Source organism: Ahaetulla prasina, chromosome 2 (assembly GCF_028640845.1).
Source record: "Ahaetulla prasina isolate Xishuangbanna chromosome 2, ASM2864084v1, whole genome shotgun sequence".
NCBI classification, from domain to species: domain Eukaryota; kingdom Metazoa; phylum Chordata; class Lepidosauria; order Squamata; family Colubridae; genus Ahaetulla; species Ahaetulla prasina.
This window is the reverse complement of record NC_080540.1, coordinates 81,464,746-81,490,777: the sequence shown is the minus strand read 5'-3', so window position 1 is coordinate 81,490,777 and position 26,032 is coordinate 81,464,746. Positions and strand designations below refer to the sequence as shown.

General features: G+C 41.7%; 1 protein-coding gene across 2 annotated transcripts; it reads left to right on the top strand.

Annotated features, from left to right (window-relative positions):
• The first annotated feature begins 941 nt into the window (after nucleotides 1-941).
• Nucleotides 942-26,032, top strand: FGFR4 (fibroblast growth factor receptor 4). Of its 2 annotated transcripts, XM_058171528.1 has the most exons (18): nucleotides 942-1,266; nucleotides 2,731-2,876; nucleotides 8,799-9,065; nucleotides 9,795-9,884; nucleotides 10,341-10,507; nucleotides 11,357-11,480; nucleotides 12,489-12,679; nucleotides 14,102-14,240; nucleotides 16,387-16,577; nucleotides 17,349-17,494; nucleotides 18,480-18,601; nucleotides 18,729-18,839; nucleotides 19,106-19,296; nucleotides 19,873-19,995; nucleotides 20,993-21,063; nucleotides 22,007-22,144; nucleotides 22,274-22,379; nucleotides 22,691-26,031. In XM_058171528.1, exons 2-18 carry the CDS (start codon nucleotides 2,783-2,785, stop codon nucleotides 22,835-22,837), a joined length of 2,418 nt encoding a protein of 805 aa, XP_058027511.1. In that variant the 5' UTR covers nucleotides 942-1,266; nucleotides 2,731-2,782; the 3' UTR covers nucleotides 22,838-26,031. The 2 variants fall into 2 exon arrangements, with proteins under 2 accessions (XP_058027511.1, XP_058027512.1); XM_058171529.1 differs by lacking the exon at nucleotides 8,799-9,065 and having other exon boundaries at nucleotides 22,691-26,032.

The window sequence follows — 26,032 nt, the reverse complement described above, 5'->3', positions numbered from 1 at the left end:
ACACGTGTTAGAGCAGAGTTTCTCAACCTCAGCTACTTTAAGATATAAGGACTCTAACTCTGGAGTCCACACATCTTAAAGCTGCTACAATTGAAAAACAGTGGGTTAGATTATATTTCCCACCAGTGCTAACTGGCGGATGATGAAAATGAGGAGGAGGAGGAGGAGAGATCTTGCAGAAAGACTAACTCCTACTATCCTACTAATCCCAGGCACTGGAGTGACCCTTAGATTCCCATAACGATTTTCGGGGCCACATTTATGACAAGTGACAAGTCCTCCAAGTGTGATGCAGTAAATCAGATCCACTTTTTTTGGTCACTTTTCTGCCTTTTCCTCGAATAACATTTAGAAGTCTCAGTCTGATTGCACAGATTAGTGGATCATGTTATTTCCCAAATTACCTATTATTAAAATGAAGTTTGCTTATTGGATCCTAGAAACTGGTATCTCTAAAGAATAATGAATGAAGCAAGCTAATCCCCACCCCTCTTTATCGAAAGTAGTTCATGCAGCAGTGAGTTCCGCAGGTGCCTTTTTATATGAATATTCATTTTGTCAGATGTACTCAAATAAATTAAAGATCTGCATAATTTGGATTAAAGTATTCCTTCTCTTTCTCCTTCCGCGGGCTTTTAATTTCCCTCCACCGGCCCACTTTTTGTCTTCGGATGAAGAGTTTTCCTAGAGCCGAAGTTTAATGAGTCGTATCTCTAGTTACCATTATAAGCAGAGAGGAGGCAAAAGGCTGGGCGAGATTGAACTCTGCTTAATCCCCTTTGCCGAAGCTTTGGGGGAGAGAATTTAGCTAATATGAGTGTAAAAAGGCCCCGGCACTGACGGGGGAAGCGGCAGAAGGAGGGGACCGGGCGGGGGCGGAGCAGGCCCCTCTGATCCTCCCCCTCCGGCCTGGCTCTTTTCGCGGCCCATTGTTGGCTCGGAGCTGGCCGGCTGTGCGCTTCGCGGGGGTGTAACTTGAGAGCTTTCGCTACAAAGTCCCAGCGCCTATTGCAGAAGCCGACAGAAAGCTCACAAAGTGGAATCCGGCTCTGGACGCGGCCGCGTTTTTCGCTTCGGGAAGATCCAGAGAAGAACGCTGAAGGTTGGCGGCGGCGGCGCCTTGCCGGATTTATGCTTGCGCGGGACGAAGCGCCGCGGCCAAAGACCGGGACCCTGGCGCATCCTTTTCTTCCTACCCGCCGAGGGACGGAGCCCGGGAAGACGGAGTAGTTGGGGACAGCTCTTAAGCCGGCAGGAGGAGGAAAGGTAGGTCCCCGGTGGGTTGCCTTGAGGCACCGGGGATGGGAATGGGAAGGAGAGGATCGGCGCTCTTCTCTCCGAAAGCGGACAGCGGGGCGAGAGGCAGGCGCGGAACTCCCAGATCTTGCCCACGGGAACACCGGAGACCTTCCGGGGTGGCTGATGTGGCCGATTTTGACCCGGAGGGTCTGTAAATCTGTTACTAAACCGTCCGGTTGCGCAGAATTTTATTTTATTTTATTTTTTGTCTCCCCGGTTTAAAAATTAAGCTGTTCTAGGGAGGACATCGTTAAGCGCAACTTCTTCCCTTGCCCCACGTCCTCGGCCGCGCGCTGCGAACGTGCATCGTGCCCACACGTGCCGCGTGTAAGTGACAAGGCAGGTCCCCGATGTTCCACTCTAAACATTCCCCTTCACCTGCGGCTAGGCGCAACTTTTTCACAAACACAACCCAAAACCCCACTTAAGCGAACGGGGCTTGGGTTCTTACATGGCACTTAAATCCATTCATTTCAATGAAAGTAAACCTGCCTTATTGAGGGCGCGCGGGTGTGTGTGTGTGTTATTCGAATGCACACGTGTGCTTTCTTTGGACAAGTCGTTTAAATCCTCGCAGTAGGATGAAACTTCACCCGTGTTTTACCCCCCATCCCAACATTCCCTGAGGTAATTTATGAAGCCCATGTTTTCGTTTAGTGGCCTGGGCCAGTGTCCCAAGTATCTGTTCAGCACAAGTTCTGGAGAGCCACATGAAAATGATTTATTGTGGAGACCTGCGAAAGAGGGGAATTATAGGTGAATTTATTCAGTGTGTTGCAGGACGATTGCCAATGGTGATCTTAGGAATTGATTCCTTTGTCAGATAGAAGCTCCTAAGTTTGTCTCTTGAACTTTGAGCTCAAAAAAGTACAGCTTGGATGACACCTTAAACCTTGTGTTGCCTGTCTTTGCAAGACAGGATGAGCTGTAAACAAACTACACCCCTCCCCCCATGTTAGTTTACTAGGTGAAGCCAGCCTGATTAGTTTATGGTTGTTGTGTCAGATAATTATCTCAGATAATGGATTAATTGCATTTACCAAGGTTCAGTTAAGCATAGATAATTGTACAATGAGAACAGGATTGCTGGGAACTTTCAAAGTGAGTACTCTATTTCAAAACTGCAATAAGCTAAAGGCCATTTGTTACTAAAACTATTTTGCTTCTTTGATGGCATTTCATAAATAGGTTGTTTTTATCTAGTGTTGAGAATGTTTGAATATTTGGATTGGCAAATGAATGTATTCCATTCCCTGTCACTTCTTTTCTTTGAGATAATGCTAAGTAATACTTGCACAGTCTAAAATTCTACCTGTACGCTGACCTACTGACCTCCAAAACATTTGGAAGGAAACCTGAGTAGTTACAGACACATATTGATAATATGTCACAGGACAAAAGAGTGACTTTCATTTTTCTCTTTTAATTAAGTATCTGAATATCCAATTGGCAGCCAGAGTGTAGAAGAAGAAAAGATAACAGGATGACAGCTCTGTGGTGTGAACTTCTTAGGGTTCTGGTGGTCGCAACAATATGTCCTAGGATATCTGCATCCACAGAAGGAACCAGGGATCCAGGTGAGAATGACTGGGAACTATTGCTATTGATAGAATTAGGAAAAGTGTGCTTGAATATGGAAAATGATATTAAGATGCTTTCTGTGGTAAAAGAAGACACTCTGATCTTTTGAGGAGTATGCCTTACAAGCCTCAACCATCATGGCAAGTTATGAGGCATTTCAGATTTGTTCTCCAAAATAGTGGACAGCAGCAGACTTTTGCTGCTGACTTTTAATCACTCCTACTTTATTGAAGAGCTTTCATGTTCTGAGCAATCTTTTTGACAAGAAAAATACGTGATGGAAAACAGGAAGCTATCACTAATACAGTTTGTCAAAGACATGTAATGAGTCAGTGGCAAGAAATGGAAATCTCTAAAATCCAAGTCCAACTCTTTGTCTAACCAAGGTTAGTTCTGAATATTTTGTGCAATAAGAGTTTGATGTAAATCATTTGGAATTTAAATAACCAACGTGGTGTAGCAGTTATGGAAAGAGTTGGGAGGGAGATGAAAACTTGAGTACATGTACAAAGCATGGAAGCACCGAGCAACTTTGAACCAGTTACTACTTTTTAGCCCAACCTACCCAGCACGGTTGTTGTGCAGAAAATTTGTCATAGAGAATACTATGTATACTCCTTTTGTCCCTTAAGGAAAGGTAAAATATAAACCTATCTGTTTATAAACTTGAGTGATTAGACTTCCAAAGGTCATTGACTCCCATCTTCTAATCTGAAAAGCCTATTAAAATGAAAGAAAATTCAAAAGAAAAAGGTGGAGTGTGTTTCTGCATAACTAAACTATAATCTGGTACTAAAAGCAAATTGCTTTGAGGCATGGCATTCCTACTGTATATTTCAAAAAGATGTTCTTCACCCACTCTCTATAAAAGATTCCAGCTGGTTCTAGCTGGTAGATCTCAACTTCCAGTTTAAAAAAAAAAGAAATATAAAATGTCCAGTTAGCCTAAAAGTCTACCCATTCCCTGGAATTTAAGAATCACAAAGGTGTTTTCTGCACATAGGAAATTCCTAACTGCAAGTGTAAAATTTACAGGCAGATTTTCTGCAGTCAGCATACAATGTACCTCTTTAAATATTGTGCCAAAGTAGTTTTGTTCACAAGCAAGATCTTGTTAGTGTCAAATTTCTGCTTCTTTGTCATGGAGATCTTGTTAATCTTCTTTACAATAGGGATAGTTATCTTTTCATCTGGTTCTCACTTTGCCTCTTAATTATCTTAATGCTTGACTGTAAAAGAACTATATATTTTAATTGTGTGTAATGTAGGATAGAACTAAGCACATTTGAATCAATTGGAAAGATGTACTGGTAGATCTCTTTGAAGAAGTATAACATTGCAATATTACAGGACTTGCTATCATATTAATAAAACGTAATATATTTTGAAATGTGCATTGTAAGTTTGGTTGTGAACTGACGGTATGGGACTGAAACCTACGCAGATACATTTAAAAATGCGTCCTGTGTATCTCATATATGTCTATATCTGTATCACTATATCTATCTCTGTACCTATACTTGTCTGTCTATCAGTTTGTGCTGTATGTATATATATGTATATGTTTATATATTGCTATAGTTTGACATTTTTTGAGTTGCTTCTACAATAAGTAGCTACCATCCTTGCAGATTGTCTTACTGACCTCACTGAATAATCTAATTCATTTAAGTTTGCATTTCTGGGATTCCCTAGTGAAATAAGTGTAAATTGCTCTGCCAGGTGCTTGGCACTTTCACTCATGCTTGAGAAAAGATGCTTCTTCCCTGACTGGCCCATCCATGAAACAGATGGGATAATTGTTTTTTGTGCCAACCAGCTGCCTGGGTGCCTCTGAGCCTACTGAGCGTGCATCATGCTAGTCATTGCGCTTTGTGCATTAAAGGACTGAGGAAGCAATGTGATGTTGCTTATGTTGATATAGAGCTTGTTCTTTGCTATCTCTTCTGAGATTGGCACCATAAGCACCCTGAGGGGCAAAAAAAGAGAGAATAAGGGTAAAGTCTGGAGCTTCTGCTTTTATAATCCTGTTTAATGAAATAATCTAGTTTTGTAATCAATGCTGCTTGTGAAGAAGAATAAAAATAATGTTTGTGAGAACCTACTGACAAACTCGGTGTTTCCGAATAAGTTGTCTCACAGTAAATGTGAACTTTACTCCCAAGTAGAAGGTGCCAGATATTTGTTTAGCACTGATTCCACTTGTCAAAGTCCATTGCTTGGGTGGCAAGATGACAGGACATCTTTACAGGTCCCCAAAGCGACATTGTTAAGAGTTGTCAGTGTTTTACCAGATTTCATATTAGTTTCAAATTATTTTCTTGCTCAGTAGAAGGATTTTGAATTACTTGGAAAGATCTTAAATGCTAATAAACCCAATCTGAAACTGTCAGTTTAGGAATTGGAAAATTAGGTGACAAAGAAGTGCGACTCAAGAATAGAGTCTTCAGCTGTACTTTTCTAGATTTGTTGAAGGTCGAAATTACATAATCTGTACAGAGTTTTTCAACATTTGAAATCGTTCTCTGGACAGTCACTGCTTGCTGTGAATCACCGAGGCCCCTTATCCCCTAAAGGGAAGGGAGAGCTTTTCTTCCTTTCCAATCAGTCGGAAGGAATATTTATAGCAAATAATTTAATTATCTCAGCAACTACATGAAATGATTTTTTTAGTAAAGAACAGCTGTAAGGGAATATTCCCCTCTGTACAAAACCAGATTCCTACATTGGGGATGGTTGATTTATACAAACATGCTATTTAATTGGCAATTAATTAACATTCATCTTAACCTCATAAAATTGCCTTAGACTTTAACACTGACTATCCATCTAATGAATGTAAGCAAATCACATTCAACAGTGTGATTATTGAATTCTGTTGTAATTCTTACTCCCAGTTTGTAAGGCTTTTGATCTCAGGCATTGATATAACATAGACTACTTTACCCTTTGCAAAGGATCAGAATGCCCCAGTGGCCATTCTGCCTCAGGCAAGAAAAGTCTCAGGGCTCACTCTGAAGTTCAGATGGGAGGGAGGATGAACTGGACATTCCTGCAATTCACACCATTTGCAGGAATTCCTTTCCCTTGGCAGCCTAGGAGGGAAGGGAACCAGTGGGCTACCTGGGAAGCAGCAGGTTTCAGCTGCTGCTGGTGGTGCTGGTGGAGCAGGCTGGGACACATTGCTTTGTGGACCTGAAGAGGTGTGTCATCCCTGGAGCTCAGTCCTCTTGGAAAAAAAAGGGGGGGGCGTTTTCAACTAAGTGGGTTGCCATTAACCAGGTTTCATTGAGGGAGATCAAACTTGCCTCAGGAGCGAGTTGGTTGAAGGGGCTGCTGGCAGTGCTCCTACAACTGGAGCCAATGTTGGAGGAGGATGGGTCACCAAAGCAATTATAGTTCAAATCCAGGTTAGACAAACAGGGAGGCGGGAAGCTGTGGAGTCAACTGAGTGTGAAACCTCTCACTCCCGCTCATGCCACGGAAGAAAGGAGGGAAGCCTCTGGGCTGAGGGGAGGCTGTGTGGGAGGGAGCTAAAGGGGAAGGGAGGGGCCAGGAGGGGATGGGTGCAGCTGGGGACAAAGTTGTCTCTTTGGGACTTACAGGCGTGCATGTGCCCAACTAGGAGTAATGGTGAAGGCTTTCTGTCTCATTTCTTCTCCCCACCCCCAGCCCTGCCCCATCCTGGGATGTAGCAGCAGAGGAAAAGCTAAGAAGAGAGCCAGGGTCCTTTGCTGAAAAAGGGGCTGGCCCCTATTGTGAGCTGGGGCAAGGAGAGCACGGGAAAGGAGCTGTGGGGCTAGAACAATGGGGGAAGGGGCAGTGGTCCCGGGCTTCCTGACATGTTCATTTTGGAATCTGTCAAAACAGTCACTTTGGGCTCAGGGACTGATCACTCAATTGAGAGCTCCCACAGAGAGAATTTAGGAGGGGGGGCGGTTTGAGCTTGAAAGTCATGCTTCAATGTTCCTGGGGATCCTTTCTCCAGCCCAGGACTGGCAGGAAAGGGGCTTTGATGACATCATTGCCAGGGCAAGGGAGGGAATGCAGAACAAAAGGGATTATGGGCAGGATTTGGAGAATCCCAAAGTGGGAAGAGTGGAATTGGGCAACATTTTTCCACAGCTCTATTGCTTTAAACTCTAATTTAGCCTGTAATCATAAAAAAACAACAGTAAAACAGCCAGTAAGCCTTCAGCTTGTATACGTGTTTACCTGATAATGCTTTCTCCTTCCAAGTGACAGATTTTCTGAATCTGTGCACAATCGCAGGCTTGTGCGCTTAATTCATAGTCAAAAGAGAAGAGACAATTTTTCCTAACTGTAACCTAACATTTTGGCTAGCTTTACACTGTGGTTTGCTGTAGAGCAAGCCAGAAATTGAGTGTGTGCCTCTAAAGCTAGAGTGACTGTGGAGATCCCTGAATATCTTGCATATTAGTCTGCTCCCCACATCCCAAATTTTATCTTCCAGATCTATTAGAAATGTTGTAAATTAAAGTTTAGAAAAAACGCAAGATTCTCAAAAATGTTTAAGCACTTGGGTGGGAACGTAATTGAACAGAAGATTCTGAAGAAAAACAGAATGTAAGAATGCAAAATATGTATGCAATTTAGCATGTAAACAACATGGTCAGATTAATGCTTTTATTAAAACAATACTTACAAATATGCACCAAGTTTGAGCTGTTATACCCTAAGAAACCAAGTACGTCTTTTATAGCCATTTTAAAAAAATAAAAAAATAAATAAACTGAAGGTATGAACAGGTCTCTCTAGTTGCATAAGGTATTTTGTGCTTTTACTCTAAGCTCTGTGGATTTCAGAAGATGAAAAGTTTACATGAATTGAAAATAATAGATTGACACCACTGGATACTTTTGAAATCTTTGCAATGTGCTTAGTTTTCAAACATACATCGGATTATTCCTCAGCACAGAAGATAGGAATCTGAAGGTAGTGGTATCGGAGGCTAAATTGTGAAAAAGTTTTGCTATGAGGTTAGGAGCAGTGGTGGGATTCAGCTGGTTCGCATCACTTCGGGAGAACCGGTTGTTAACTTTCTGAGCAATTTGGCAAACTGGTTGTTCGAAGAAATCATTAGGGCAGAGAACCGGTTGTTAAATTACTTGAATCCCACCACTGGTTAGGAGTAATATGTTGGGCAACTTTCCAGGTTGGACTATCCTCCTTGATTAAACTGCTACTTCTTTGCTCCAGAGCAAAATCTTACTCTGTTGATCAGTTTCACCCAGGGAGGTCCCCACAGAACTCTGAGCTTTATAACTAGATAACTGCATTTTAACTTAGGCTGGTGTGTGAACCCAGCTCATGTTGTTAGTTCATGGTTCAGAATTTTCTGAGGTTCAGTTCAGTTATGCCTGGACAAGCGTGACATACTAACACAACCAGTTGAAACTTTTTTTCTGTATCAAGTTAAATCTGGACATGGACATATTTATATAAGTTGCTGTTTTAAGTGCCCCTATATTTAAGATCTTCCATCACTCCTAAAGTTAGGTTTTGGAATTGGTGAAATAACAAAAAGTGAGTAGCTAAGCTGAATTCCTTCAGCCTGCAGCTTTCCTAGAGTGTTCAAACCGTAGCAATTCAAATTTCTACCATGAGCTTTTGGTTGCACTATTTGAAGATTGTTATGAGAACAATACTCAGGTTAAACACGTCTTGAAGGTTACCTCTTTGAAGAAGTCTGGCATATGTAATGGAAAATCCTGCTACACTACCATTGTGCCTTAATACAACTAGAGATGTAAGATTTGGATGCTGGGATAAAAATAGCTTTGCTTTGTAGAGTTTGTTAAATGGCTTGTTCCATCACTCAAAGTATTTGTAAGATGTCAGGAGAGCAGGAAAAACTTGTCATTTGCATTGATCGTCCCCTTCTTTATATTGGACAGAGATATTTGACAGTCACATGCTTGAGACAGAAGATGAGCATCTGGTTTTGGATCCAGGGAGCCAGCTGAAGCTCTACTGCAGCATCAATCACAGTCTTGCTATCACGTGGTATAAGGAAGACAAGCAACTTGCCCCTAGCGAACGCATCCACATTCAGCAAAATTTGCTGGAGATTCCTGAAGCCACTTATGAAGATTCAGGATTATATTCATGTCATGCACGGAATACCGGGGAAAGTCTGCGTAATTTTACTATCTCTGTTGTAGGTAAGAGCATAAGACTAGGAAGGATTGTAGTGGTCTCTAACTGCTTTCAAAATATCCAAAGATATTTACTGTTTTCAAAAGAAGCACAGAAAGCAGCTTTGAGGTAGGCTGAATCAGATCACACAATCCAGTGAGCTCAGGATATCATCAGCAGACATGGTACGATTTTAGACCAGAGCCTTTCCTACTGTTGCTTAGAGATGCTCAGGGGTTGAGATTGGGCACTGTCACACATTATACCATTTAAAAACATAGGGTCTCACATTTTACATATTAATTTATTAAATTTGTTATGGCTGCGTACTCTGGGCAGTTTATAATGTTGAACTACACAATTAAAAATACGATCATTACAAAGTAATGACCACTCAGATTAGAAAACAACCATAACTAAAGAAAATGCAACAGGGTCTCCACAAACACACTAATTCCAGGCCTTTGGAAGACATCTTCCAAAACACAAGGATGGCTATAAGGTGAAACTTCCTGTGCAAAACAACATCTACAATGTAACCCTTGGTATACAAATCTAGCACTGCAGTGCCAACTCTCTTTATTTGCCCTTTGTAACTGCCCTTCCCTTCATCCACCTAATATTTCTCCTCAAAGAATGCTGGCACAACAGTAGAAAAACCAAACCTCTTAATATGTGGCATCCATCCACTGTCCCACAATTACTTGGGGTTTTTTTTTAATACAAAGTGACACCTGTGCTCATTTTGATTCTAGATTCATTGGGTTCAGGAGATGATGATGAAGACAGTGATGTGGAGAATTCTCATATTGATTCTAATGAGGAGCCTGTACATGCCCATCGAGGTTAGTATTGGGGTCATTAATCTATACTTAACTCAATCTTGTGGACTATGGCCTTTTAGGAGCAAAGACAAGGAAAACTATAGCCAGATATCTTCCCTCTATTGCAAAAATCTCAAGGAATCCCAAAGTGTGTGACAGTTATTACCAGCACTCTGCTACCAAGGATGTCACATGATTTGGTAGTCACATGGCACATGGGCTACAACACTTTCAAAGTGTTGTGTATTCTTGGCAGAACGAATGCAGTGCTGTCATTCATTTTGGCACACCATTGAGTGCCTGTGTAACATTTTCTGTTCCTTAAACTCATGTATTTTTTTTCTTTCTTGGAAGCCAGTTCAAGGTTCGTCCCCTCCCTGCCTCAGTTATAGCATAAAATCCACCTTTGTTCCCAAGAAGAGAACACTTGTGAAACCTTCACTAAAACCTGAATGGGTCGTGTCATATTTTTTTTAGCACCCTATTGGACACATCCTCATCGAATGGACAAAAAGCTGCACGCGGTCCCAGCAGGAAATACGGTCAAGTTCCGCTGTCCAGCTTCAGGAAATCCCACCCCTTCAATCCGTTGGCTGAAGAATGGGCGGGAATTCCGTGGGGAGCACCGTATTGGAGGAATTCGGGTAAGAGCTAAATGGGTTAGATTGTTCTTTCCTCCCCTTCCTCTTCTTTCCTTTCTCTTGGTTAGCCCACCAAGTTTTATGAATTAGGGCTTTGGTGGTGGAGAGAACTACAGAAACATGTAATATAGAAGAAGAGGAAGCCAAGCTATTTATGATGAAAGTCACGTGTAGAACTATGTCTTAGTGGTAGATTCCAAGGCCTTTGCATGCGTGGGCTTAACATTTGTGTGTAGGAATAGATGTCATCTCTACAAAGAGAACTACCAAAGCCTTAAATACTAGCTATAGCCCTGGTCTCTTTAACTCTCCCTGTCCTAAATCTCCCAGAACAATACAGGTAGTTCTCGATTTACAACAGTTTATTTAGTGACAGTTCAAAGTTACAAGAGCTCTGAAAAAAGTGGCTTACGACCCTTTTTCACACTTTACAACCATTGCAACATATGTATGGTCACATGATCAAAATCAGATGCTTGACAACTGACTGATATTTATGATGGTTTCTGTATCCCCAGTGTGTGTGTGTGTGTGTGTGTGTGTGTGTGTGTGTGTGTGTGTGTGTGACGTGATGCCCTTTTGCAACCAGCTGACAAACAAAGTCAATGGGGAAGCCAGATTCACTTAACAACAGTGTTACTAATTTTAAGATCTGCAGTGATTCACTCAACCACTGTAGCAAGAAAGGTCATAAAACAAAGCAAAATTTCCTTAACAAATGTTTCACTTAGCAACAGAAACGTTGGGCTCAATGGTGGTCGTAAGTCGAGAGCTACCTGTATTTCCTAACTGTGCAAAACAAAGAATGCACTAGTGATAATGGTAGCCTGCATCACTTTTTTCTGTTCCCAGCTCAGGCATCAACACTGGAGTTTGGTCATGGAGAGTGTGGTACCTTCTGATCGAGGCAACTATACTTGCTTGGTGGAGAATAAATTTGGCAGTATTCGCTACAGCTACTTTCTGGATGTGCTGGGTGAGAAGGCCTTCCTTCACAAACCTTGAATGGGATCTGAGTATTCTTTAATGGAAAGCTTTTGAAAAGCAAACACAAAACAAAGGAAACATGTTGGCCGTAGGAAAATAGTCAGACTCTGTATTAAGGAGACCAATCCAAAGATATAAAATGGAGCATAGTTGAAAATGAAATGGAGCGTTTCCATTTTCAGAAGTTGCTAGTCCCTGTGCTGATGAATGCTTGTATGTTGGGGGCGGGAGGGGAAGAACCCAGGTATCGGCAGCTTGCCATTTTCCTTAGGAAGGCAGAGGCACCATCCTGACCTCACACTCCCCAGATTGAGGGGGGGGGGGAAAACTCCGAATCCTCTGCTAGCTTCAAAGGAAGACAAAGATCTCTTGGGCCACAAAGTCAGATGAAATTAATTAACCCTGCCTGAAACACTAGGCAGAGCATTAAGCATTTGCTTTCTTATCTCTACATTCTTTATTATCAATCTTCTCTGGGGTTACCCCAGAGTCTCTGGAGCCAGCCCTGGCTGGGAGGTCTTCCTGTTTTGCTGGTCTACGGGAGGGAAGAAATTATGATTCCCTCAAGTTTTGGGGCAAGACCATTAGTAGTGCTGTGTTAAAAGAAAACTGCAAACCGCTATTATTTGGTGGGTATATCTTAGCTGATTCTGCTTTGTAGTTTTGGCCTGCTCTGAATCACGATCTGTGATTGATATACATGGTGGCGCAGTGGTTAGAATGCAGTACTGCAGGCTACTTCTGCTGACCGCTAGCTGCCAGCAGTTCAAGTCTCACTGGCTCAAGGTTGACTCAGCCTTCCTTCCATCCTTCCCTGTTGGGGGCCATATACTGACTCGGTAAACCATTTAGAGAGGGCTGTAAAGCACTGTGAAGCAGTGTATAAGTCTAAGTGTTATTGCTACTGGAGAGTCCAGCAGTAACCTGCCTTGAGAGATATGGTGCCCTTTAGCTGTGCTAGACAACTGAACATTTTTCCTGTTTCGTTTCTTGACAGAGAGGTCTCCACACAGGCCTATCTTGCAAGCTGGGCTGCCCGCCAATACCACAGCAGTGGTAGGCAGTGATGTAGAGTTCTTTTGCAAAGTATACAGTGATGCGCAGCCCCACATACAGTGGCTTAAACATATCAAAGTGAATGGCAGCAGTTTTGGTCCAGATGGAGTCCCCTATGTGCAGATCCTTAAGGTAACCAGATCTACTTTTTAAATCATGTTGCTCGGTGATATTTATATTTATAACATGGCAGGGCTATAGAGCCATGTTATAAATCTTCAGTATTCGTGCCATCTTCAGTATTTGGATGTTAATCAGTAATTGGTTTTCCTCAAGGAGTAGATGAGAAAGAAATGAGGGGGTTGAAGGCAAGAATCTTACTCTCTATCCATGCTGAAGAATTCTGTTGTGACACCGATGTCGCTTTCTCCACATCCCTTTCAGTTCAAAGCTGGACATGGGTGTTTTTGCTTTCAGTGGTTTTAATTTGGAAATGGTTGCTGACCTATAACATTGCAAATTAAGGCATGCTCAAATGAAGGTGGCAGCTGGTAAATATACAACCATTGCAATACAGAGATTTCTTTTTAAAGAAAGATATGATAGCTTTGTTAGTCCCCCAAAAGAAAGATGGGGTCAAAACATAGACATGGTGATATTTTCATTTGTATCAACTGTTGGTAGAGTATATTGAAAAATGTAAACAAAACGTTTTATGGCAAAACAAAAAGAAAAACCACACAGTTAGTTTAACACTTTTCCAGCTAGAAACCTGAATCTCATAGGGTTTTCATAAAAAAAAAACCCCTCCATTATAAGCAATAAAAGCTAACAACAAATATATTGCACGTAGAGTATATCTTTCTAAGAAATGTGGACCTTCCCAAACATATGATAAGGTTTTTTTTATCTATCAAATTTTGAAACTGCCCATCTCCCTCACGGAGGGACTCTGAGTGGTGTGCGGATAAAATATTAAAACATAAAACCAGTATATGATATTTAAAAGAGGAAGATTTATTAAAATTTAATACTAAAAATTAATTAGAAGGTGAAATGAGGTGTTTCAGAGAGCTAACCCGGCTGAAAGCTTTGTGCTCCTCTGTTCAACCCACCCAAGGCTGCAGAGCTATGTTTTCCTGTCTTTCCAGAAGGCTAGGGCAGCGGTCTGCAAACTTGGCTCTTTTAAGACTTGTGGACTTCAACTCCCAGAGTTCCTCAGCCAGCTTTGCTAGGAGTTGAAGTCTGGGAGTTGAAGTCCACAAGTCTTAAAAGAGCCAAGTTTGCAGCTCCCTTGGCTAGGGGAATGGGGACCCAGCTCACCTCGGGGGAGGGGGGGGCAGGGGAGAATGTTCCAGAAGGCAGGGCAATGACAGAGAAGGCTCTGTTCCTGGACCCTGCCAGTTGGAATTCTTTGATTGGCAGGTTCTGCAACAAGTCTTCCCTGCCTGACCAGGTGGGAAGAATTGAAGTAATATGAGATCATTATTACATATTAATGGTAGAAGCAAGCAAATGATTCCTCAACCAAAGAGATGCTTGGATACCATTCTTGTGTTGCCCACCACCAATGTTTGTCTGTCTTTTGCCCTTGTTTGGCATTTACCCTGGTAGACAGCAGATATTAACAGCTCAGAAGTGGAAGTCCTCTACTTACAGAACGTCACCATGGAGGATGCTGGCGAATACACCTGTCTGGCTGGAAATTCTATTGGCTTGTCCTACCAATCTGCCTGGCTTACCGTGCTTCCAGGTGAGAAAGAGCAGGGGTGGCACATTTCAGGGCTTGTAAGAAAGCTGTTTGTGGTTGCTTCATTAATACTAAACTCTTGATAGGAACAGAGTACAAAACACACACACACACACACAACTTTAGATAACTCCAAGGCTACTTTACCAGTTCTGCCCTCAAGATCTTACTGTTCAGGCAAACAGTTTGCTCTACCTTTTATTTATTTATTTTATTTATTTATTAAATTTTTATACCGCCCTTCTCCCGAAGGACTCAGGGCGGTGTACAGCCAGAGTAAAAACAAAGATATATACAATTTAAAACAACATTTAAAAAGAGCCTTCAGCAAGACAGTACACAGATAACCTTCTAAAAAAAGAAATCTGATTAACTCTTTTTGTGCCCTGTCAGAATAGGTTGATATTACTAAAATATTGGATAATATGAGAGAAACTCTAGTGGCAACACATAAAGTAGCCAGACTTCTAATTGATTTCATTTTACCAACTACCCAAGGCAGTTGCTTTCACTTTAAGCAGGGGTGGGGAATGATGGCCCTTTTATGACTTGTGGATTTCAACTCCCAGAATTCCTGAGGCAACCAGGAATTGAAGTTCACAAGTCATAAAAGGGCCCATCGTTCCCCACCTCTGCTTTAAGGAAAGACCTCTTGGCATGGCAGCCCCTTCCTTTGACCTATGGAAATATGCAGATTATTAACGTAGAGTCCTCTGGAGCAGATCCAAATTCCTCCCCACATCCTTGTCAAAATAGCACAACATATAGAAAGTCCAAAGAATGAAAAGCTGAATGCTGTTGATAGACAAGAGGGAGGTTTTGACTGTCTAAAACCCTGGGAACCATAATAGGAGCCAGATGGTTGGCCAGAACAGGACAGGGGTGAAATCCAGCAGGTTCTGACAGGTTCTGGAGAACCGGTAGCAGAAATTTTGAGTAGTTTGGAGAACTGGCGAATACCACCTCTGGCTGGCCCCAGAGTGGGGTGGGAATGGAGATTTTGCAATAGCCTTCCCCCAGGAGTGGGGAGGGAATGGGGATTTTGCAGTATCCCTCCCCTGGAGTGGGGTGGGAATGGAGATTTTGCAGTATCCTCCTCCTGCCATGCCCACCAAGCCACACCATGCCCACCAAGCCATGCCCACAGAACTAGTAGTAAAATAATTTGGATTTCACCACTGCATCAGGAGTATTGCTCACAGGGAAATGGGCAGAAAACAAATAAGAAAGAAATAAAAAGAGAAAGAGAGGGAGGCAGGCAGGCAGGCAGGAAGGAAGGAAGGGACATTTGCAGCTTAACATATCCAATAGCGGTCACACTATCCAGCCTTCCAGGCAAACCTTTGCCTCAGGAATCTCAGGAAATCATGAAAATGGCCGCCCCTGAGGCAGGAAGGGCATCACCACCCAGTGCAGAACCAACCCTCTAACAAATTATAGTGACATGAAACAACAACCCGCTAATATTCACCATGTTCAATGCAAACCACCACAAAAATTATCTGACTCCATACAGCAGCATGAGAACAGCAAAGGCAGGCCAAATTACAATCAGTGTGTCTTCAAAGGAACTTTTGAACCCATCTCTAGAATGAGGCATGAGCCATATCATTCATTCACAGGCTATAATACATTGCCTTGCACCCCTCTGATAAGAAACAAGTTTGAAAAATAATATGACAACAAAGGAAATGTGATAAAACATGATATTATTCTATGAATAAAGTATTTTTAAAAAAATAATGTGAAAAACAGTATAGATGGTTAAGATATAAATTTATTTTTTTGCCAGTTTCATGCCTCAGACTGAAATAAATAACATCTGAATGTGAACATATATCAAGGACCTCTTAAAATATATTTGCCAAGAAATGATTGGTAGCAGTAATAAATGTTATATGAATATGTGCACATTTTGGAGTTTTTCTTAAAACATAGATTTGTAAATAATTTATTATGTAAGATCACATTCTTAACAGAAAAAGGGAATTATAAGTGGCTTCCAGATAGCTGCCTTTGAAGAAGGCCAACCACACTAAACAATTCAATATTTTTTCCTCTGCTTTAACATCTCCAGAAACATTTTCAGGTATTGACAGTTAGTTGAATTATATAATTAATTAACTGAAGATTTATTTGCTATTCGCAGATGAAGAAGTAGAAGAAGTATATGCTCCTGAAATCAAATACACTGATATAATTATCTACACTTCAGGGTCTTTAGCTATTGCTATGGCTATTGTCATTGTTGTTTTATGCCGCATGCAAATTCAGCCTACCAAGCAGCCTCTGGAACCAATGGCTGTGCACAAACTCTCCAAATTTCCTCTTATCCGACAGGTATGTATTACAAACAGTGACCTAGTGAAAAAGCAGGAAAATTAATCACTGAATTAATTTTAAAGTTCCCCAATCATGATTAAACTATCTATAGGTAGACTTCAACTTACAACCACAATTGAGCCTAAAATTTCTGTTGTTAAGTGAGACATTTGTTCATGAGTTTCACACCATTTTATGACTTTTCTTGCCAACGTTGTTAAGTGAATCACTGCAGTTGATAAGTTAGGGTTACGTTCGCAAAATGTGATCACATGACTGTGACCATCATAAATATCAGTCAGCTACCAAGTCTCCAAATTTTGATCACATGATCATGGGGGTGCTGCAAAGGTCATAACTACAGTCATAAGTCACATTTTTCAGTGCTGTTGTAACTTTGAACAATCACTAAATGGACTGTTATAAGTCGAGGTCTACCTGTGTAGCATGGAACAAATGTTAATTGTAAACAGTAGGGATCTGTGGTAGTACACCAAATGATTGTAAATATACAAGTTCCTTACATCATTAAGGGCTCCAAAAGTTCTCTCACTAAGATAGGTCCGCTACATTTCCCATGTGTAGACCTCATTTAAGAGTCAGACCAATTCTGGGAAGACAAAATATTACTAGATGGACCTTGTGCAGTATATCTATTCTGCTATACCACCTGAGACCTGTGGCATTTTGTCACTCGAATCTAGCAGATTTATATCCTGTCTGTTGCTGCTCTGGAAGAGAACAACATTCGGGGACCAATCTAATGTGTGTGTTTGGTTTGTCTTACAGTTCTCCTTGGAATCAAGTTCCTCAGGGAAGTCCACAACATCACTAATGCGTGTTACTCGCCTCTCCTCAAGCTGTACTCCCATGCTAGCTGGAGTTATGGAAGTGGAACTGCCATTGGACTCCAAGTGGGAATTCCCACGGGACAGGTATGCATATAAGGAGGTGGTGTTTTTTTTTATTGCATTTGCTCCTGGAGAAGCACAGCTACTTTTACAGTATCTTAACAAGCTGAAGCTCTGTTAAAAGATGAAAAATGGAGGAAAAATGCTTATAATTCCTTATTAAGCTCTCTATTTATTATACTATAAGGAGTTGGTTCCTACATTTTCTGCTGATACCAAGTTTTTTTACGTAACAATATCCAAAAATGAATGTTTTCTGTATCCGTACAGCGATGGAACTTAGTGAATACTGGTAATATGATAGTTCCAAAATGGCTACCCCGTTGAGAACAGATAAAGAAGGAATATGGCACACTTGCTTTGCTCTGCGAAGCTTCCATCTTCATTTTACAACAAACTTCCACAAGCTAAGGACTCCCAGATGTGTAGGATTACAGCTGGATATTGTGAAACACTGCTCTTCAACGAAGTGTGCAGCAGACAAAAAACTCACAGTATCACAGTTACCTCAGGCCAGTCAAATATGCCACATTTGTCCGTATCAGAAATGCCCTTCAGTCACTCTTTTTTGGCATATAGGAACTATCTGTTAATTGAAAGGTCTTGAAAAGGAATGGCTATAGGTAGTCCTCGACTTACAACCACAACTGAGCCCAAAGGTTATCTTGCTAAACGTGATAGTTATCAAGTGAGCTTTTTCCCATTTTATGACCTTTCTTGCCACAGTTGTTAAATGAATCACTCAACTGTTAAATTAGTAACCTGTTTGTTAAGTGACTCTGGCTTCCGCATTGACTTATCAGAAGGTCACAAAAGCTGGCTGAGGAACTCTGGGAGTTGAAGTCCACAAGTCTTAAAGTTGACAAGGTTGGAGACCCCTAGCCTAAGACACAACACTTAAAATCTATTTAGTGTTTTTTTTAAAAAAAAAATCAAGGTTGCAGCCCTGCAGCACATTGTTAATTTTGGCACATCTTCCCAATTCTGAAGTTGTCCTTTTTGTTCCTAGGCTGGTGCTAGGCAAGCCCTTAGGTGAGGGCTGTTTCGGGCAGGTGGTGAGAGCAGAAGCCTATGGGATTGATGCAGAACGGCCAGAACGGCCTCTCACTGTTGCTGTCAAAATGCTGAAAGGTAAATGTATTTTATAGGGCCCCAAAGCCTCATCCTTTTGACTTTTCTCATTATTGGTAGCATTCTTTAAACACGGGTCTTCGTATCATTTCAGGAATCATATAAACCTATTCCTTTGCCTTATTAGATAATGCTACAGATAAAGACCTGGCTGACCTGATCTCAGAAATGGAGATGATGAAACTGATGGACCAACACAAGAATATCATCAACCTGTTGGGTGTCTGTACCCAAGATGGTGAGTGACTTCATGTCTGGCCAGGAGGCAGAAAATACAGTGGGCATTGTGGGAAAGGAGAGGATGTTTGGGAGGCAAAATACTGAAAAATGACAACTTATCTGGAATGAAGCAGAATTCATTGGGGGAGATTGGGTATTGCTAATTGTAGGATCTGTCAGGATGCTGAACTTAAACATGGGCACTCGGTGGAATTGGGACCGGAAGCTAGGACATTTTGGAGGCATTTTCTGAGGCAAAGTGTGATTCATAATATCTAACTGTAGGTCCTCTCTATGTGATTGTGGAGTTTGCTGCCAAGGGAAATTTGCGAGAATATCTGCGAGCTCGCCGACCTCCGACACCTGATTACACATTTGATATCACCAAGATGCCAGAGGAGCAGCTTTCCTTCAAAGACTTGGTTTCTTGTGTTTACCAGGTGGCCCGTGGCATGGAGTACCTGGAGTCCAAGCGGGTAAGAGGGATCTGGGCCAGATAGTATTCACTGCTGTCTGTCATGATGGTGCCCCAAGAAACCTTCTTGGGTGTATGTGTCAGCTCTGATCCAGAAATACATAATTTGAGTTCACAGCCACAAAAGCTTTAGACTGGGCCCACAATATTTTTTTTCAAAATGGTGACTAAATTATCGTTTTTATTGGGACGGGAGAAATTTAAAAACATAAGCAGTAATGTTATTTAGTTCTGATTAATTTAAGATCAATTAAATTCTCGTGTCCAACCACTTTGGGGAATGAGAACCAATAGAATAAGACCAAATATGTTCTTTGGTCCAGTAAAAAATATATAGATTGATGCTAACTAAGTGCTCTGGCATCTTCATTCCACTCCATATTAAGTTTGCTATTGAATTGCCTGAGATCCAGCAACAAAGTGTTGCATATATATCAGGCCTGAGAAACAGAAAACTAGAAAGATGTAAAAAGTTCCTGTTCATATTTATGTTAGGAGTAATAAACTAATCTATGGTGACATCGAGGTTCTAGTAGAGTTCTTGGAGTTTGAGGCAACTCTTTTGTTTTCCTTCCAGTGTATTCATCGGGACCTGGCCGCTCGCAATGTTCTTGTTACTGAAGAGAATGTGATGAAAATTGCTGATTTTGGCTTGGCCCGTGGAGTTCATGACATAGACTACTATAAGAAAACCAGCAATGTGAGTTAAAAGACCATTTGATGGCCACAGGGTTGCCAGAGGATCTAATGCTGCTCAGGCACTTTGTAAATGCAAAGCATTATAGGGAAAAACATGGATAATTAGGAATATATTAAGCACCCCTGTCCTCAAAACAGCAAGAATAGCAAGAAAGGGTCAGTTGATCTAGTCATCTAAACCCAAGGGATTTATTCTAGTTTTATTTTGAAACAAGCCAGTGTTGCATAAGATTAAACCAATTCCATCCAATCACTCATGTCATTAGAACATTAAACCCAGCAAATTGCCCAATTCTGCTTAAAAAAACAGAGTGTGGCTGAATAAGAAAGTTTTTCCATTACACAACTTGCCATCAAGCCCCAGCAGCACGGAATACTCTCAGACACTGACCGTGCCATGCCCATTGGCTCCTGCCTAGCCGATGGAGTCAAGGGTAGTGATGCAGTGTAACCTTTCCAGCACTCTGTTGATGCAAAGGACTGTGTATTGTGAAGCCTTTATGATGGCCTTGTAGAAGACAGTGGGTGGGGCTGTTAATGCGACTGTCCACTGCCAGAACCAATAAGATCTGGCTGTCTAGGCAACTGACAGTATTTTTAAGAGGAACAGGACCAACGGTAGGGAAACAAAGTACTACAGTATCTATCATTTAACAACTGCCTCCTCCTTTAGCAACCATTCACAGTTACAATGATGATAAAGTAACTTTACAACCAGCTCTCGTATTTATCACTTTCACTATCTATAAAGAAAAGGAAAGCTGAACTAAGTCCATAAGCCCTTGACTTAACAATGGAGTTGCTGGTTCCAATTGTTGCTAAATAAGGGCTACCTGTACTTTTGAAGTATAGAAAGTGATTTAGAAAATAAAGGTTTGATAGAGTTGTGCTACTGATACTATTCATTGGAAGGAGAAGGGGAGAACTTGTAATAGGCAGTTTGTCACCTCAAAAAAAAAAAAAGCAATGAACTGACAGCTTCTCATGTTTACCTGCAGGGTCGCTTGCCTGTAAAATGGATGGCACCAGAAGCTCTGTTTGACAGAGTGTATACACACCAAAGTGATGTGTAAGTATGAGTATGCAAGACTACATGGTTCTCACTATCTAATCACCCTATAGAAACGTGCCTGGTAAAATAACTGAGTAATGCTCTGTAATATTTTGGATCTGCTTCCAATAGTGTTTTGGAATGTAAGCTTAGCACCTGTCTGCAACATCTTAAAACAGGTGCCTAGGATGTTGCAGCTTCTGCCGTACAGTCCTAGGAAAAGTTATGCAACTGTTTAGGGTGTTGTAAACAGATTTTATGCTGGTGTTCCCGTCAACTTGTGGGGATCAAATCTAAAGTTCACACACCTACAGATAAATATTGCAATATGTTTCAGATACATCTCTTTGATTTTTTTCACCTATTAAAAAAACAGAGGAATCTGCCTTATTTGTGGGGGGAAAGCCTGTTGGTCTACCTACATCCACAGTGTAGTATCTACACTGACTGGTTGTAACCCATTTTAGAGTTTCAGACAAAGATACATCCCAGCTGTCCCTGGAAATGGTTGAAGAGGGGACTTTTTGCACCTCAGCTGTGTTTCTAATACAGCACATTGCAACTCTTCCCTGAATATTTAAGAAATATGGAGAATAACTGGAATCTATTATATATCAGTTCCCTAATGTTCCTAGTACATGAATCGAAGTTTTCATCGCAAAGCCAGAGCAATGTTTCCACAAACTATCTGTAATTGATCTATTCAGTAGTCACTTCCTTCCTGAAATAGATGTTTATTTTCACCCTGGTTTTTGCATACTGGATACTTTCTATGTACCGTGCTCTCCCATTTGTTGTCACAACTAATTTTTGGTAAATATCCGTAATAATTTTCATTCACATTTCATTGTGAAGGGCCTCTTCTGAGGTTTGCTTCCCACATGGATTGCTTTCCAACTACATATATTCTGAAAATCTTCATAGCCTTCTTTCCTTCTCTCTGCCTCTTCCTCACTTTAAGGTGGTCCTTTGGCATTCTCATGTGGGAAATTTTTACACTGGGTGGCTCCCCCTATCCTGGCATCCCAGTGGAAGAACTTTTCAAACTCCTGAAAGAAGGTCACCGAATGGACAAGCCCTCCAATTGTACCCATGAACTGTAAGTAACACTGTGCCTCCTAAAGCCAAATTTCCCAGCTTGCTTGTCTTCCAGATGCATTGCATCCATGTCCATAGACTACAGTCCAGTGGAAAATAGATGCCTGAAGCTTTTCTTTTTCCCAAATAGGTACATGATGATGAGAGAGTGCTGGCATGCTGTACCTTCCCAACGACCCACCTTTAAGCAGTTAGTGGAGGGGTTGGATAAAGTCCTGGTTGCTGTCTCGGATGAGGTAAGTTTGAACCAGGGGTGGCATTCACTTACCTTCGCTGTTGGTTCGCAAATGTGAGCACACGCGCCTCCTCCATGCATGGGTTTCAAAAACAGGACGTGATGATGTCTGGGTGGGTGGGCAGAGCCTGCTGCCGCCAGCACTACCAGATTGCGCGATCCGGATAGAGCCGGCTGAATTTCACCACTGGTTTGAACTCCCAGGGGATGGTTCCACTGAAGATATCTAAACAGCTGGTTTTGGCAACAAAAAGTAGGAATTTTGCCTTTATACCTATGAATGCTGATTATGTATTTTTTCCCCCTTTTCAGTATCTGGACCTGTCAATGCCTTTTGAACAGTATTCTCCATCCTGTGAAGACACAAGTAGCACCTGTTCCTCTGATGATTCAGTCTTCACCCATGATCCTTTGCCAATCACCCCTTGCCTTTTTCCTTATCACAATGTAAGGACATGAGGAGGGAGACAGGCCGTGGACACTAGGGAAGGTGGCATTTTTGGGTTGTTGTTTTTTTCTTCATTCCTAAAGGATTACCTAATTTGAGAACTGAAGTTCTCAGAATGTCCCTGGTCGAAGAAACTGCCTGGAGCTATATTAACAAGAACTAAAAGTCTCATCAAGCTTCTGGAATCTGCTGGACATCTGCTGCCCAAAGTTCACCAACAAGGACCAGATGGCTTCCATACATATGTCTACCGATGCTCCAGGCGCTAATACTGATGCTTCAATACCCTGTAATCTCAGGTCCCCTCAAAGCTGTTGTTCTAGTTGAGCCTTCAGTGCAGCCAGCCGACTGAAGACAAGTAAGACCAGATTAATAGGAAATAATTTAGTCCTGAAAAGAAGGACACACTTTAACGGCAGGAGCTCTTAGGAGCATCACAGGGTATCCTGCTTATTTTTCTGATACCATTCCCAATTTAATAATACTTTAAAGAGACTTCATGATTTGGCAGGAGTCAGCCAGCCAGCCAGCCAGCTTTCTCAGGCTGTCCCATCCTTATCTGGACACACAATCACAAGGATGTCCTACCTAGGAACATGGACCTTTCCTTCTGGCTCCTGATGTCCTCTGTACATAACCCTAGAGATAAATATTTATGTACATATCACTTCTAATGCACATGAATGACCCACACCCATAAATTATTTTTTTGGAGTAGAACCTCTGCCTGGAGGTTTTTTTCCCGCATCTCTGGTTGGAATGATTGTTAGACTAGTCTGGCCTCAGTTGGTATGCCTAACTCTCTATGTGAAGTTCAAATGCTGCAAGTCAATTTGGTTTTTGTGTAAGTGAATATCTGTGGAGCTTTAGAAAGGAACTGTGTGTCTAAACTCCCTTTTAACAGCTATCCATAATCTGACACACACACACACACACACACACACCCCTGCCATGATCTGTCGAAGAGAAGTTGATTTGATTTTTCAAGCTGGGACACTGATACTCTAATGTAGCTAACACAACAGAGGATCTGGTGGCACTTCAAATTCCAATATATTTATTGTAACGTGAGCTTTTGTGAGCATAACCCATCTCATCCAATGAAAGAATTGTTATCTTCAGCTATTTAACTGAGGAAGTAGAGCATAATTCATCAAATCTTTTGCTCCAACAATTTTGGGATTCTTAAAGGCCATAAGACCCTTTGTTTCTGGCCCGATGTCATGTTCAGCAGGGTCCTTGTTTCACATTTTACATCCAAGCTGGATGTTTTGTCAGGTCATCCCTAAGCACAATATTCCTAAATTTAGCAAGTTTACCCAAAAAGTTCATCATTTATTGAATGTAAAAAGAGAATAGAAGGACGTTTCAGGTGTAGCATGCTCAACCCCATTCGGTAATACCGTAGCTTTTCCCAACTTGGCACTCTCCAGATGTAAAACTCCTTGCAGTATCCAGTATCCATGAGCAACACAATTGTGCTGAGAGCTGTCATCCAGAGTATACCAGGTTGCGAGACAATGGATACATAGGTGCCATAGTGAGAACCATCTCTGTGCCATGGAAGTGTTTACATGCTTTGTTTTTCTGGACACTCTGCTAGGCAGAATTTAGGGACAAAAATTAAGGAGATGTATGAGATTTATACCAGCCCTTAGAAATTCAGCTGTTTCTGTGTTTTATAAAGAAATAGGTTTGAGCTCAGAAAGGACTAAATACATTCAAGTGCACCTGTGTGACTTGTTTGCACGCATAGCATGTGCACCTGTGTATTCCACAATAGTATGGGAAGGCTAATGGTGGAGTGTCCATTCTTACGAGGTTTGCTCATGCACAACATCTGTTCTACATTAGCTGCTGTTCCATTTAAGCCACCATGAACTCCACTATCAACATCTCCCTGAAATTGATCTAGCAACTGGCCACTCTTTCAGAGCCTGGGAATCTGTCTCAGGATATCGCAAAGCCCAGTGGGACTATTCCACCCCTGCCGAACAGCCACCCTGTTTTCTTCCTAGCGATTGGTCGAAGCCCCTCAAATATCAAAAGGAGTCCCTTTCCCCGTTTACAATTCCAGAGGATCTAACATACCAAGAAATAGAACAAAGATATTCTGAGGAAACATTAAAACATGTATTCCTTCTAGTTGTGTCCCCTTTCTCCTGTTAAATCTCCTAATTTCTATGTCCCCCCCACTTCCACCACTGAACTATGGCAGAAAACACGGGATCAGCCCCAGGAGGTAACTGCAGCTGTCTCCCTTCTTCCTCTCCAGCCCATTCCCTCCCCCACCACCACCAAGCCATCTATTGGGTTTAAAGTTTCACAAGAAATCTTGTGAAGGAATTGTAGCCCCTGCCATCCCACTGGGGATAGGGTTTCAGCGGGCCATTTCCCCCAGTGGTGCTTCCTCTCTTCCCAGCTGTAGCCCATTCCAATCCAGATGGGTGAAGGGATGAGAAAGAAGACCTCTTCTCCCCACCACCCCCACCCAGAAGTTGTTTGTGTTTCTGCATTTCCTTTTTCCAGAAAGTAATATATAGCAATGACAGGAGGCAAGTGGTTATAATGCTGCAGCCAGTGTGGTGGGCAGCTGGAGATAAGTTTTTTTTATCTTGGGCCACAGACTCTTTAAGAGTGTACAAGAGTTTTCCAAGGACAGAAGAGATGTTGCAACAGGTGCAATAGAGTTGCTGCTAATCCTTTTGGTTCCCTCTGTTATCAGCTTAAAACTCAGTCCTGCACGTTCATCGGTATAGACCACTTGCACTTTTATGATAATATAACCCAGGCTTCTCTTATTAGCAGCCTCCAGAGTCACATTAATCCAAGGATTCTTTTAGCCCATTCATGGAGATTGATATTCCGGATGTTTTAGCTTATTCTATTCCATTTTTCAAGAGCACAACACTGCAGAGCCAACTTTTATCAATGGATCAGATGGCAGCAAATAAGTCTGCACAACAAATAACAGTTCTTCAAACATGGTTGCAATATCATTACATGCAGATGTCTGTGAATCTTTACATTTATTAGAAAATCTTTACATTTATTAGAAAAATGCTTGTTCCATAGTAGAGGAATGGTTTTTTTTTCTATAGGACACCGGATTTTGTAAGAAATATCCAGCCAGATTTCCATGACATCCCTCTGCCCTCCAGTCATTTATCCTGTACAATGATCCTATCATTTACTTTTGCCCAGTC

Bases quoted from the DNA above. Each gene is read 5' to 3' on its own strand.
- FGFR4 (XM_058171528.1), top strand. From the start codon at position 2,783: ATGACAGCTCTGTGGTGTGAACTTCTTAGGGTTCTGGTGGTCGCAACA. The intron at 2,877-8,798 runs GTGAGAATGACT...TATATTGGACAG, and splicing joins AGAAGGAACCAGGGATCCAG to AGATATTTGACAGTCACATG. The intron at 18,602-18,728 runs GTAAATGTATTT...TTGCCTTATTAG, and splicing joins TGCTGTCAAAATGCTGAAAG to ATAATGCTACAGATAAAGAC.